This window comes from Neomonachus schauinslandi, chromosome 5 (assembly GCF_002201575.2).
Source record: "Neomonachus schauinslandi chromosome 5, ASM220157v2, whole genome shotgun sequence".
In the NCBI taxonomy this organism is placed as follows: Eukaryota; Metazoa; Chordata; class Mammalia; order Carnivora; family Phocidae; genus Neomonachus; species Neomonachus schauinslandi.
Window position 1 is genome coordinate 64,366,037 of NC_058407.1, and position 14,742 is coordinate 64,380,778.

Below are 14,742 nucleotides of genomic sequence, written 5' to 3' on the forward strand. Positions count from 1 at the left end.
AAAAAAAAAAAAAAAAGAAGAAACAAGAAAGGTCTCAAATTACACAGGCTAACCTTACACCTAAAGGAGCTGGAGAAAGAACAGCAAATAAAGCCTAAACCACTCAGGAGAAGAGAAATAATAATGATTAGAGCAGAAATCAATGAGATAGAAACCAAAAGAACAGTAGAACAGATCAACAAAACTAGGAGCTGATTCTTTGAAAGAATTAATAAGATTGATAAATCCCTGGCCAGACTTCTCAAAAAGAAAAGAGAAAGGACCCAAATAAATAAACTCATGAGTGAAAGAGGAGAGATCACAACCAACACCGAAGAAATACAAACAATTATAAGAACATATGAGTCACGATATGCCAACAAATTAGGCAATAGGGAAGAAATGGATGCATTCCTAGAGATGAATGAACTACCAAGACTGAAACAGGAAGAAATAGAAAACCTGAACAGACCCATAACCAGCAAGGAAATTGAAGCAATAATCAAAAATCTCCCAACAAACAAGAGCTCAGGGCCGGATTGCTTCCCAGGAGAATTCTACCAAACATTTAAAGAAGAATTAATACCTATGCTTCTGAAGCTGTTTCAAAGAATAGAAATGGAAGGAAAACTTAAACTCATTCTATGAGGCCATCATTACCTTGATCCCAAAACCAGACAAACACCCCACCAACAAGGACAACTATAGACCAATATCCCTGATGAACATGTATTCAAAAATTCTCACCAAGATACTAGTCAATAGGACCCAACACTACATTAAAAGGATTATTCACCACAACCAAGTGGGATATATTCCTGGGCTGCAAGGTGGTTCAACATCCACAAATCAATCAATGTGATACACTACATAAGTAAAAGAAAGGACAAAAACCATATGATCCTCTCAATAGATGTAGAAAAAGCATTTGACAAAGTACAGCATCCTTTCTTGATTAAAACTCTTCAGAGTGTAGGGATAGAGGGAACATACTTCAATATCATAAAAGCCATATATGAAAAGCCCACAGCGAATATCATTCTCAATAGGGAAAATTTGAGAGCTTTCCCTCTAAGGTCAGGAACGCGGCAGGGATGTCCACTATAACCACTGCAATTCAACATAGTACTAGAAGTCCTAGCCACAGCAATCAGACAACAAAAAGAAATAAAAGGCATCTGAATAGGCAAAGAAGAAGTCAAACTCTCACTCTTTGCAGATTACATGATACTCTCTGTGGAGAACCCAAAAGACTCCACCCCAAAATTTCTAGAACTCATACAAGAATTCAACAAAGTATCAGGATATAAAATCAATGCACAGAAATCAGTTGCATTTCTATACACTAACAATGAGACAGAAGAAAGAGAAATTAAGGAGTCAATCCCATTTACAATTGCACCAAAAACCATAAGATACCTAGGAATAAACTTAACCAAAGAGGTAAAAGATCTGTACAGAAAGGATCTATACTCAGAGTGTATAGAACACTCATGAAAGAAATTGAGGAAGTCACAAAGAAATGGATAAACATTCCATGCTCATGGATTGGAAGAACAAATATTGTTATAATGTCTATGCTACCTAGAGCAATCTCTACATTCAATGCAATTCCTATCAAAATGCCATCAACTTTTTTCACAGGGCTGGAACAAACAATCCTAAAATTTGTATGGAACCAGAAAAGACCCTGAATAGCCAAAGGAATGTTGAAAAAGAAAACCAAAGCTGATGGCATCCCAATTCCAGACTTTAAGCTCTATTACAAAGCTGTAATCATCAAGACAGTATGGTACTGGCACAAAAAGACACATAGATCAATGGAACAGAATAGAGAAATCAGAAATGACCCTCAACTCTATGGTCAACTAATCTTCAACAAAGCAGGAAAGAATATTCAATGGAAAAAAGACAGTCTCTTCAATAAATAGTGCTGGGAAAATTGGACAGCCACTTGCAGAAGAATGAGACTGGACCACTCCTTTATACCACACACAAAAATAGACTCAAAATGGATGAAATGCCTAAATGTGAGATAGGAATCCATCAAAATCCTAGAGAAGAACACAGGCAGCAACCTCTGTGACCTCGGCCATAACAACTTCTTCCTAAACAAGTCCCCAAAGGCAAGGGAAACAAAGGCAAAAATGAACTATTGGGACTTCATCAAGATAAAAAGCTTCTGCACAGTAAAGGAAACAGTTGACAAAACCAAAAGACAACCAACAGAATGGGAGAAGATATTTGCAAATGACATATCAGATAAAGGGCTAGTATCCAGAATCTATAGAGAACTTACCAAACTCAACACCCAAAGAACAAATAATCCAATCAAGAAATAGGCAGAAGACATGAACAGACATTTCTCCAAAGAAGACATACAAATGGCAGACATGTGAAAAAATGCTCAACAACACTCGGCATCAGGGAAATCCAAATCAAAACCACAATGAGATACTACCTTACACTGGTCAGAATGGCTAAAATTAACCAGTCAGGAAATGACAAAAGTTGGTGAGGATGCACAAAAAGGAGAACCCTCTTACCCTGTTGGTGGGAATGCAAGCTGGTGCAGCCACTCTGGAGTACAGTATGGAGGTTCCTCAGAAAGTTGAAAACAGAGCTACCTTATGACCCAGCAATTGTACTACTAGGTATTTACCTCAAAGATACAAAAGTAGTGATCCAAAAGGGCATCAGTGTCCGCAATAGCCAAGCTATGAAAGAGCTCAGATGTCCATTGAGAGATGAATGGATAAAGAAGAGGTGGTATATTGGGTGCCTGGGTGGCTCAGTCAGTTAAGCGTCTGCCTTCAGCTCAGGTCATGATCCCAGGGTCCTGGGATTGAGTCCCATATTGGGCTCCCTGCTCAGCGGGGAGTCTGCTTCTTCCTCTGCCACCCCCACCCCCTGCTCATGCTCTCTCTTTCTCTCTCACAAAAATAAATAAAATCATTTTTTAAAAAAGAAGTGGTATATATACACAACGGAATACTACTTAGCCATAAAAAAATCTTGCCATTTGCAATGATGTGGATGGAACTAGAGGGTATTATGCTAAAGAAATAAGTCAATCAGAGAAAGACAATTATCATATGATCCCACTCATATATAGAATTTAAGAAACAAAACAGAGGATCATAAGGGAAGGGAGGGACAACTAAAACAAGACAAAAACAGAGAGGGAGACAAACCATTAGAGAGACTTAATCATAGGAAACAAACTGAGGGTTGCTGGAGGAGAGGGGGGTGGATGGATGGGGTAACTGCGTGATGGAGATTAAGGAGGGCATGTGATGTAATGAGCACCTCGTATTATATAAGACTGATGAATCACTGAACTCTATCTCTGAAGCTAATAATATACTATATATTAATAGAATTTAAATAAAAAATGAATTGGTTCTTTTAAACCAAGAGCAGTTATAGAAATAGTAATACAAATACAACAATTCAAAACAATGCTATGTAAATTGAGAGCAGGCCTTCGGTCCAGAAACAGAATGTGAATCCATAGTGCTATGTGAGTTTACAAAGATTTTTGCACAAGCAACCCCAAAAGAAATGCACCAGTAGAAATCACTCCCTTTCCAAATTTTATTTGCTTTAAATAACTCTCTAATTCAATTAAGAATTTGTCTGAAATTTGTGTGTCAAGGGCAAGATCTAGCCTCATCGTCCACCTAATGATATTTTACCTGGATTATGGGAGGAAGTAGAAGAAGGTGAGTATATTAACCCGAAGAAGTAATGATCAATATTATTGTAGATCAAGGGTATGGAGGGTGTTCCCCCAAAAGGTAGTCCTGTGCTCTTTCTATAAATTACCACTCATCTGCAAACTACAGTTTTGGATGGCAACTGCCAAATGTGTTTTGAAGCAGATGCTTTTGATTTCTTAATCTCTAGAAGTCCTCCAAATAAGACTGGTTTGAGAAACCTGATTTTTACCATAGCATCTGAGAGAATGAACATAGCTTCCTAGCATATTTCTGAAAAATCCATGTGTTGTAAATGCCTCCTCACTGTCTTGATTCAGATCTCAGCCTGCACACAGAGCACCCTACCTGTCTGGAAAGGGAGATCTTGACTGGAGCTTTCCTCCATTAGCTGTGCTGATGTCTTTCCATATGCTTCCTCTTTCAGTACTGTGGTCATTGTTGTTCTTCTTTGGTCTATCACCAAGAATCTACATCTTTCTCTGAATGTTTGTAATTGTTTCCATTAGACATCTTCCATCTTCTTCTTCAGATGACCCCCAGATATGCTCTTTTACAAACATTTCTGGGGAAATAATGGTTCCTCTTGCCTGAGGCACATTTATTTTCTGTGCTTACTTGTGCAGATCTGGATACTGCTTTTTATTTCTTCAGGGAAGGGCAGAGATACAACCAAATTATAGGCAAGCAGGCTGTTGCCAGAAGTCTTGACTTGGCTGGAAGCATGGTAAGTCCTGTGATTCCTGATATTTTGGCCCACCATTTTAGTTTATCACAGATACTTAGTCCACAGTCTATCACAGGAGGCATTTTACACCAGACTCCACTACTGGAAAGACTAATCCTCAGGACTAGCTTTCTTTATCTGTCCCTCTTTCATATGGTTCAAGGTCCTCCTCTACTCCCAGCCATATTCTCAACCATGCTTAGTGTGTGATAGAATTCCTATTCTTGTCCTTCATGCACCCCTCCAAAGCCTCTGGGTAGAATCAAGGAGAAATGCATTAGCAACATTTCGCTGTGTTTCTGAACATGTATCTCTTTGTTATCAGGACTTTCTGCTCATCTTTCTTGGCACCAAGATCCTCTACATTCTTTTCACTCATGCTACTTCATATACTGATTATCCATGATATAGAAGACCAGATAAAACTGGGAGGAGTTTGGAACACCTGGGTGGCTCAGTTGGTTAAGTATCTGCTTTCAGCTCAGGTCATGATCCCAGGGTCCTGGGATTAAGCCCCACGTCAGGCTCCCTGCTCAGTGGGGAGTCTCCTTCTCTCTGCCCTTCTCTCCCTCTCCCCACTCGTGTGCTCACTCTCTCAAATAAATAAATAAATAAAATCTTTAAAAAAAACAAAAACAAAACAGAGAGGAGTTTGCCCTGATTCTGAAGAGTTGTAGGATATAACAGTTTGGAATACCTTCAGTTTGGAGGTCTTAACTAGTTGGATACCCACTGCAATATAAGAAATCAGGTTTAGAGATTGAAATAAAGAGAGTGAGCCCTGCCATGAAGGAGGCTAACAGCTATTGGCACCATGACATGAAGCTTGATGTCAGCAAGGTGGAGTAATTATTCAGAACTAGTACCCTTAACTCTATTTGCTTAGGGGCACTGATCTTAAAAAGCTCACATCCAGAATCTTGTTTTATAGGTTCTAGATATATCCTAGTCCAACCTTAAAGTGCTCAAAGTCCTCTCTTTCCACTGGCTTGGGTTACTCTCTTTTTAACCTTCTGTGATCAACTCTGAGGCTGTCTATAAATTTCTATACCCATGAACAAATCTACAAATTAATTTTGGATTTACATAATGTCTTAATTAACATCAATGTAGTATCTGGCTATTTAGTGGTAGTGGTGGTTGGGGGTGGAGAGCCTGATAATAGCTCATAGGATAGCTAGATACTGTCATACATACTTTTCAAATTCTCTGTTTTCCTGAAGTATGAAGTCTCTGGATCCAAGTTATATCTGATTCTTATAGTCTGTGTTGCTATAGCCTATCCCTATGACTGAGCCCCCAGTCATGAACCACCATATCAAGGGACTCTTCCTGGGCTTTGTTCCATGCCTGGGTTGATTGCACAAGTGCCAACTCTGATCTTGGGACTATGGCATATAATGACATACACTCTTTTTCCATATTCTGTATGTCTCTAGGGGAAGGGGGTTTTGGCCATAGACTCTTATTTTATTTTCTGATTGCCTCACTCATATTATCCCTGAAGCCTCCTTTGTTCCTGAAGTAGGCTGGGCACATCCTGCTTCCTAGAAACAAATCTACAAGAAACGAAAGTACAAAAAAGCCAAATGGGAAGAGATTCATGTTTGAAACTCTGGGCAGAAAACAATACTTGTATGGACTAGGGATTAGGGGAGGAGTAGGAAAAACAGGGTAAAAGTATGGAAGGAAGTTTGGCAGGCTTAGTGTTTCTGTGTTGGCATGACCAGTCTCTCTTCATCTTCTTCCGGGATGTAGGGCTTGGTGCCAGGGCCCCTGAGGCTTTCTCCACAAATAAAAGGAGGTGAAACTGTGTGGTGCCCCCATTTCAGGTTCTTGGGGGCAGCCAAAATGATGTCCTTTGTCTCTCTGCTCCTGGTTGGCATCATGTTTCCTGCCATTCAGGCAAAGCAATTTACAAAATGTGAGCTGTCCCAGGTGCTGAAAGACATGGATGGCTTTGGAGGCATTGCTTTGCCTGAGTGTGAGTTCCTTGCTGCCTTGCTTCATCTGCCTCTCTCTTCCACTCTCTTTTTCCTCTCCACTTTTATTCAATTATCTAATAATCCTCTTGTGTGCTAATCTGTTTACTCTTTTATTACATTTATTCATGTATCTTCCCTTTCTCTTATTGTCTGATCCTTTTTGGAGCTCTTCATCTCGTCAAGATACTTTGTGCTTTGCCATATTTGGAGATTGGCTAGAGAGCCTTTCTACATCTGGTAAAACAGGTCCTCCTTTATGCTATAAATGTCATGCCTGGACACCTCTGTGATCCTCTTTTTCATCTTTTCCTCAGGGATCTGTACTATATTTCATACCAGTGGTTATGATACACAAACCATAGTCAGTAACAATGGCAGCACAGAATATGGACTCTTCCAGATCAACAATAAATGTTGGTGCAGGGACAACCAGATCCTTCAGTCAAGGAACATCTGTGACATCTCCTGTGACAGTGAGTAGCCTCTTTTACCCTGTTCCTCTGTTTTTCCAGAGCCTACCCTTGGGTAATCTCATTTTTGGTATCAAGCACACCTCTGGCTTCACTGCCTTCAACTGTGGGGCTTGAGCTGACAGTACTGAGTAAAAGGCTGTTAGAATTTTCATGTTCACCAGAGCCCCAGGCAGTTCCCTGAAGTAGATGATCTTAGCTGTCTGGAAATCTTGAAGTCTGATACCTACATTTTCAGAGTTGATGAAGTTGATAATTCTTCTGAAGACACCCAAGAGAAGTGAAGAGAGCCCTTATCTGGGGTGGGGGGCATTACTGTATTGGCTTTCTCATATAGAAAGGCAACAAGCATAAGTCTCCAGTTCATAGAAGGACCAGACTTACTAGATCCAGGGAAGAGGGAACTCATTATCTTTCTGGGTAATACTTAGTTCTCACATTCCTGTCCCTGTAACTCCTGCCAGAGTTCCTGGATGATGACCTTACTGATGACATGATTTGTGCCAAGAAGATTCTGGATAAGGAAGGAATTGACTACTGGTGAATCCCAATTCTATTTTCTACTTTTCCCTTCCCCTTCTTTTTCTCACTCCTTTAGTCTAGCACCACTGCCCTCTCTTTCTATCTCCTGGCCATTTAATCTAGAATGTAGTTTCCAAAACAAAACTCATCAAGCAGACTCAGGTTTCCAATTTTCCAAGCCTCCCTCATGACACTCCTATTTAGCCAAATTCCTAATAAGCATAGGGAATAGAGGGCTGAGACCCAGGGCTCCTTTCACTTGGACATGGACATCTATTTCTGCTCTTTTAGTCCTAGACCCTGAAATAAGCCCTTGATACCATTTGTGTCTTTACCAGCCCTACAATTTTCTTGAAGTTTTAAAAGTGGGCCCTACCCCACTAGGTGGCTCAGTGTCCCTTGTCATCTGGCTAGGAAATCTTTCTCTAATTTTCATCCACACTTTACCACCTTGGCCCTCCTGGGGGTAAAGCTAGATGGAAGTCCGAGTTAAGATCCAGTCAGCCAACTTGTCCTGTCTCCTTTTCCATTATCAGGTTGGCCCATAAACCACTCTGCTCTGAGAAGCTGGAACAGTGGCACTGTGAGAAGTTGTGAGTGCCTGCTGTCATTGCTGCTTCTGCCCTCTGTATATTCCTGGAATGCCTCTTCCCTAAGGCTACCTCAGTTTGCCTCTTTCTTCCCCCTTGAAGCTGATTTGTCTCTGAGTCCTGAGCCCTGTAGTGACACCATTGGACACTTGAGGACTATTCTCCAGCGATGCATGACTGGTACACTGGACTTTTGACCCTTGTTCAGTGCCCTCCGATAGCACTTTCACTACAACAATGGATTCCACCTTTGTCTTGAATAAAGGGCCTGATTTTGAGTGGCTGGCTGTATTTTCTTCCCAGAGGGAGGAGGAGGAAATAGCATGAGTGAGTGGACACTGAAGCTGTAGGTCATAGTCACCTCCCATTTCTACTGAAGAGGATATAGGATGAACTTAGAAAGATGGAGTTTACCTTCTGTACCAATTCAATTCAACAAACTTATTGATCATCTAGCATATTCAAGGAACTATAGAGGGAGTCAAAAAATTGGCAAAAGGGTCTCTTCCCTCAGGGACTAGTAGGAAAGATAAGATAAACATTGATAAATAATTATAATACAAGGAATAATGCATCATGAGAGAGGTTAAAAATGTTCTTCAAGCATTCATAAGAGAAAGGATACTTTATATTGGGGGGGGAGTGCTGTGGGAAAAAAAGATCAAGGAAGGATTCACAAAAGGAGTGGCAGTTAAGCTGGTTTTGAAGTATGGGTTATATTTTGACTAGTGGAGATGTGGGGTGGGAGAAGGACAGCAAGGACAGGGGTGCCAAGAATCTGAAATGGGTGATTTGAATGGATTGAGGGATTTCCTTACTCTTGAGATAAGGAAATATCCTTCACAAAGTGCTGTGAGAGGATCACAGGACCCTTACAGTCAGCTCAGCAATTGAAGAATCTGGACACCTGGACCTTTTGGTTTGAACCCTGTACTCAATTACTCCTTCTTGCTACTTTGACTTTTTTTCTTTTAAAATTTTACTTCTAAGTAATCTCTACACCTAACGTGGGGCTGGAACTCACAACCTGGAGATCAACAGTCACATGCTCTACTGACTGAGTCAACTAGGTGCCCCTGCTTTGCTTATTTTTAAAGGAGATTTATCCTAATGATTATGAGAAATGTGAAAGGAGGAGAATCAGGAGATTTGAGTCCTAAAGTCTGTTTTTGCTACTCATTGATGGTGCAAACCTGGGCATGTCATCTCTGTCCTTTGTACTTCAATTTCTTTGTCTTAAAAGGAGGGTTTTTAGTCTAGGTGGTTTTTTTGATATCCCTTACTGCTTTGACAATCCAGCATTCCAAAACTCCAATTTAAAGTATCACATTTCTGGGTGCCTGAGTGGCTCAGTTGGTTAAGAGTCTGCCTTTGGCTCAGGTCATGATCACAGGGTCCTGGGATTGAGCCCCCATCAGGCTCCCTGCTCAGTGGGGAGCCTGCTTCTCCCTCTCCCTTTGCTCCTTTCCCCTCCCCCACTTGTGCTCTCTCTCTCTCTCTCTCACTCTCTCAAATAAATAAAATCTTTAAAGAAAAAAATAAAATACCACATTTCTGTACAGATGGCTAACAGAGACATGAAAAGATGCTCAACATCACTCATCATCAGGGAAATGCAAATCAAAACTCTGATGAGATATCACCTCACACCTGTCAGAATGGCTAAAATTAACAACACAGGAAACAACAGGTGTTGGTGAGGATGCAGAGAAAGGGGAACCCTCTTACACTGTTGGTAGGAATGCAAACTGGTGCAGCCACTCTGGAAAACAGTATGGAATTTCCTCAAAAATTAAAAATAGAACCACCCTACGATCCAGCAATTGCACTATTAGTATTTACCCAAAGGATACAAAAATACTAATTCAAAGGGTTACATGCACCCCTATGTTTATAACAGCATTATCAACAATAGCCAAATTATGGAAAGAGTCCTAATGTCCATCTACTGACGAATGGATAAAGAAGATGTGATACACACACACACACACAATGGAATATTACTCAGCCACAAAAAAGAATGAAATCTTACCATTTGCAATGATGTGGATGGAGCTAGAGAGTATTATGCTGAGTGAAATAAGTCAGTCAGAGAAAGACAAATACCACATGATTTCTTTCATATATGGAATTTAAGAAACAAAACAGATGAACATATGGGGGAAAAAAGAGAGAGGCTAACCAGGAAACAGACTCTTAACTATAGCAAACAAACTGAGGGTTACAGGAGGGGAGGTGGGTGGGGGGATGGGTGATGGGTTAAGGAGGGCATTTGTGATGAGCACTGGGTGTTATATGTGAGTGATGAATCACTAAATTCTACACCTGAAACTAATGTTACACTGTATGTTAACTAATGGGAATTTAAATAAAAACTTGAAGAAAAAATAAATTACTACATTTTTGAATAAGGTGAGTTATCTTCTACTTCCTGTCTTCTTCCTGCCTTCCTTAGATGTCTAATATAGCTGAGTACACTCCTCCCACCCCTATACCTGCTGGGGCTTTAGGCAGTCAGACCATACTTCTCTTGTCTCAGAGACAGCAGTTCCCAAATGAAGTCCCTATGGCCTGTTTAGGGACCTATAGGGCCATGATAGGGGTAGAAGGCCATCCTTCCCCTATACTTAATGAAAAGAAACTCTGAGGAAATAACTTGGTATTCATGACATGATTTTAGTGTGAATTTAAAGACAATGTGATGATGCAAGTTCCAGGAGTATACATACTTTCCCTTCCTAATTATGGGCCAAAAGGACTTACCCAATTCTACAGGTTTTAAGAGTGACCCCTTTGTATGGGTATGTGTGGGAGGGCAGGGTGAGATGGCCAGTCCTCCCACTGAGTTCACATATCTACTTTTTACTTATTACTCTGCCTTAGTTACCCCTCAGGAAGGCAAATGCTCTGGAAATATAAGGGACCTGCTTCAACAAGTGGCCAGAGCAGAAATGCAAGTAAGGTTGGGACTTGTGCTCAGTCTCATTGCTCCAGCCTACATTCTGCAGAGAAGACCAGGAAATGTCACCTGTGGGTGTACAATATATGAGGATATAATCAGAAGAGGACTTTGCTAGGGGAAACTGACAACAAATTCATTTTCAGAGAGTATTTTAGCCTGAAGATCAGAGGATCAAGAAAAGAGAGAAGCCAGGGAGCTGGCATGGAAGTAGTCTTGACTGATGCAGACCTCTTGGCCTTTGGTAGAAGCAGGACAGGAAAGTGTTGTTCTCTTATTGAGAACATGTGTGGGAGCTGAAAGTGAGTTGGGATGGCAACTGAGAATTTGTTCTGCTTTCTCCAACTCCTTCTCCTTCCGTAGGCCTGGAACAAGACTTGAACCAGGCAGGGATCTGAAGCTGTCCAGGCTCAGGTGAGTGGTGGGGAGGTTCAGGAAGGGTCATCAGAATGCACCCCTTTCATGGCACTCTATGTGAAGAAGACTCAGAATGGTGCCCAACAATATGGACTCTCTTTCTCCCTTTCTATCCCAATTTCTCCTCCATGCTACTTTCCTCTGACATCTAGATATAATTTCCTTTGGATAAGTACCCAGAAGTGGGATTACTGGATCATATGGTAGTTCTGTTTTTAGTTTTTTTGGGATCCTCCATACTGTTTTTGTGAGAATTTTCTTGGGCCCCCCTGTGGATAGGTGTCATATGTTCCATGGGGTTTTTCCCATCTCAGTTCATTGGGGGAAGACACTGGGGTCAGAGGAACTAATGCTTCTCTGTTGGAAAAGGAGGAACATTGAGATAGCTGGTGATAGCTCTTCCTGCCTTCTCTTCTGTTGCACAACTGTTTCTCCTGTTACGAGGATGCAGTGGAGTTGGGTTAGAAGGTAAGCTTGGGCTTCCTGGCCAGCACCTTCCTGAGAGCTGCCTTCACTTCCTCGTTCTTCAGACTGTAGATGAGGGGGTTTAGCAGCGGGTCACCACACTGTACTGCACAGAGAGTACTTGATCCAGGGCTGAGCCAGATGCTGGGGTCTTGTACCTTGAAGGGAACGGCACAAAGGAGTAAACTGAGCTCAGAACAATGGCCACAATACTGTTGGCAACCACGGTCCATCCCATACCAGAGACTTTGCAAAGAGAGTCCTTAGAGCTGAATCAACTAACAGCGGTAGCAGCATCTGTGTGAACAGTGAGAAGTCAGTCATTTCTACCTTCAAATGTCTCCAAACATGATTTATCTTACAAGAGCTGCCCTGAGAAAAAAGAAAGTTCTGTAGCACATCAAGTGCTGCAGGTTAGAATAAAACTAATAATACTTTCATGCATTTCTCTAGTACTTCATACTCTTCAAAACATCTTTTCTTGATAGTTATGATAAAGATGGAAGGATTTTTTTTCTCCTTTTCCCTGTATATACAACTGTATGTTTGCATCTTGTGAGGATTTTTTCTTGCCAAAGTGTATGCTTACTCTAATAATGCTGTCATTGTTCCCAACATTTATGGTTCTGGGAATTACCTTCAGTCACAGCATGTTATTTTATATAATGCTAATGGAACAAACATTTGTCCTTTTATGTACATTTTTCTTTGGCTTAGAAAAGAAGACAAGCTTGATAAATGGAAGTGGAAGATAAACATATGTTAAGCACAGGATTTGAATCCAAAATAATAAGGTTAATTTTGGGGTACATTTTGTTGTGTCTCATGGGAGTATTTCCCAAAGAAGCATTATTATTATTATTATTATTATTATTTTGCAACAGGGCCATCATCACTGGAATGTTCTTTGCGGGTTCTGGTGTGCTCGATTTAAAAAGATATTCATTTTACTGTCATTTTTCTTCATCTAATTTATCCCTCCTAACATTTCTGTGAAGTAGGTAAGAGCAATCTTATCGTCTCCTTTTGGTATATGAGGAAAACGAGACAGAGAGAGATAAAGAGATTTGTCCACAGCCTCAGGTGGGCGCTTCTGGATTATTCCTTATCATTCTTTTCCACCCTTGCCTTCCCTTCAAGTAACAAGCAGGTGAGAGAAGTATGGAGCAATTTGTATAAATCCATTTCCAGTTCACTAGTAGACACCATGGGCCATTAATTATTCTGCTCCTAGTAAGTGGGGACTTGTCAGCTAGAGCTGTTTATGTTTGAAAGAAGTATGGTAAGAAAGAGCTTGATGTTTTAAGTCAGTGAGACTTGATTTATACTATGGCTCCATTACTAACTTGTTCTGGGAACTTTGAGAAATTACCTGGTTACTCTTGAAACTTAAGGTCCTTACCTGAAAGTGGGGTTAATAATATTTCTCTTGTAGTATGCTACATACTAAAATTGAGCTTGAGCATGTAAAAGCAGCTGGTGTACAGTAGGTGCCCAATAAATAGTTATAGCACAAGTAAGCTTTGGAGACATCATCTTCCAGTAGGAAAAAAAAGATGTCATCTGTTTCAAGAATGATATGTTTTATTGTTTTGTCTAGCACTGAATAAAAATCTACCAAGGGCTCTCTGATTTCCTTTTGAGAGCTATTAATCATAAGTTAATGAAAGTAGGAAATGTCTAGTCCTTGTATAAGCTCATCTTTCAGAGTTAGACAATTGAGACCTGAGAAAGAAAATGGATTTTTTATAGCTCACACAGCCAGTCCACAGGAGAGCCAGAACTAGAACCCAGGCCTTCTGAATTCCAGTACAGTCATTTTCCTACTACTTTGCAAGACCAAGGCTAATTTAGGGCAAGGGATATCCTACATTTACATTTAGGAGGTTATAGTATGACATACCTGAAAACTCCTGAACCATAAAAGATGGTGACCACAAGAAAATGAGAAGAGCAGGTGGAAAAGATCTTGCTCTGACCCATGGCAGAGTTGATTCCCAGGGCTGTCATGATGATACGACCGTAGGAGCCCAGCAATAAGATAAGTGTACCAAGGCCCAGGACAGCCATGGTGGTCAGGATGGAGGCAACACTAACATAGGGGTCCGAACAGGTCAGCAGGAGCACTGGGGGAAGCTCGCAGGCAAAACTGCGGACAAGATTGGGGCCACAGAAGTGCTGCTGAGCCAGAAGGATGCTGTTAACCAGGCCAGTCCCCATTCCTATGGTCCACGATGCTCCCACCAGGCCAGTAAATACCTTCTTGTTCATAGCCACCACATACAACAGTGGGTGGCACACAGCCTGGAACCAGTCATAAGCCATGACTGAAAGGAGGCAAGCTTCAGCGGCCCCGGAAAATATGACCAAGGAGATCTGGGTGAAACGCTCAAGGGGGGATATAGTCTTCCACTTGGAAAGAAGGTTCTCTAGCAGTTTAGGCACAATGACTGAGGAATAGAAAGCATCCAGGAAGGAGAGGTGACTCAGGAAGAAGTACATGGGCGTGTGGAGGTGAGAATCAGCTCTGATCACCAGCAGCATTGTCAGGTTCCCCATCAGGGTCAGGAGGTAAATCCCCAGGAAGAGCACAAAGAGCACAGCCTGGATCTGAGGGTTGTTGGATAGTCCTAGGAGGACAAATGTGGTGACTGTGGTTATGTTGCCAATTTCCACAGAGCATTTAAGTTCTCCTTTCAGAGGGACAAGAATGGAAAAGAATGATCACATGGGTTATCAGTCTCAGAGCATGCCTGGGGATGAGGGATTGGGAGTAAAGCTTCACTGTTGATCCAGGACAGATTGTGTAGCAGCCACACCCCTTCCATGTCAGACCTCCTTAGTCCTTTTCGGCTCAGGGCAAGAAGCTATTGGCCAAGGTGGAGAAGGTGGGAAAGAAGAATGTAGAC

General features: G+C 41.3%; 3 protein-coding genes across 5 annotated transcripts in view; 1 reads left to right on the forward strand and 2 right to left on the reverse strand.

Annotated features, from left to right (window-relative positions):
• The window catches only part of LOC110593567 (protein BRAWNIN-like), a 14,478-nt gene extending 10,341 nt beyond the window's left edge, over positions 1 to 4,137 (reverse strand). Inside the window, exon 1 of the mRNA XM_044915205.1 lies at positions 4,047 to 4,137. Within this exon, the coding sequence (XP_044771140.1) occupies positions 4,047 to 4,137 (91 nt within the window). The remainder of the gene's footprint in view (positions 1 to 4,046) is intronic.
• A 2,086-nt stretch (positions 4,138 to 6,223) lies between these two features.
• Positions 6,224 to 8,270, forward strand: LALBA (lactalbumin alpha). Of its 3 annotated transcripts, none has more exons than XM_021704871.2 (4): positions 6,224 to 6,409; positions 6,725 to 6,883; positions 7,345 to 7,420; positions 8,095 to 8,270. In XM_021704871.2, exons 1-4 carry the CDS (start codon positions 6,277 to 6,279, stop codon positions 8,096 to 8,098), a joined length of 372 nt encoding a protein of 123 aa, XP_021560546.1. In that variant the 5' UTR covers positions 6,224 to 6,276; the 3' UTR covers positions 8,099 to 8,270. The 3 variants fall into 3 exon arrangements, with proteins under 3 accessions (XP_021560546.1, XP_021560545.1, XP_021560547.1); XM_021704870.1 differs by having other exon boundaries at positions 6,256 to 6,409; positions 7,939 to 8,270; XM_021704872.2 differs by having other exon boundaries at positions 6,277 to 6,349; positions 7,939 to 8,270.
• Positions 8,271 to 11,915: 3,645 nt separating this feature from the next.
• On the reverse strand, positions 11,916 to 14,392 carry LOC110593638 (olfactory receptor 8S1-like). The gene is made up of 2 exons (XM_021704910.1): positions 13,737 to 14,392; positions 11,916 to 11,991 (listed from the first exon to the last, which is right to left on the reverse strand). Exons 1-2 carry the CDS (start codon positions 14,390 to 14,392, stop codon positions 11,916 to 11,918), a joined length of 732 nt encoding a protein of 243 aa, XP_021560585.1.
• Positions 14,393 to 14,742: the final 350 nt, after the last annotated feature.

Bases quoted from the DNA above. Each gene is read 5' to 3' on its own strand.
- LALBA (XM_021704870.1), top strand. From the start codon at position 6,277: ATGATGTCCTTTGTCTCTCTGCTCCTGGTTGGCATCATGTTTCCTGCC. The intron at 6,884-7,344 runs GTGAGTAGCCTC...AACTCCTGCCAG, and splicing joins CTGTGACATCTCCTGTGACA to AGTTCCTGGATGATGACCTT. The intron at 7,421-7,938 runs GTGAATCCCAAT...TTCCATTATCAG, and splicing joins AAGGAAGGAATTGACTACTG to GTTGGCCCATAAACCACTCT.
- LOC110593638 (XM_021704910.1), bottom strand. From the start codon at position 14,392: ATGGGGAACCTGACAATGCTGCTGGTGATCAGAGCTGATTCTCACCTC. The intron at 11,992-13,736 runs GTATGTCATACT...GTTCCCTTCAAG, and splicing joins TATGGTTCAGGAGTTTTCAG to GTACAAGACCCCAGCATCTG.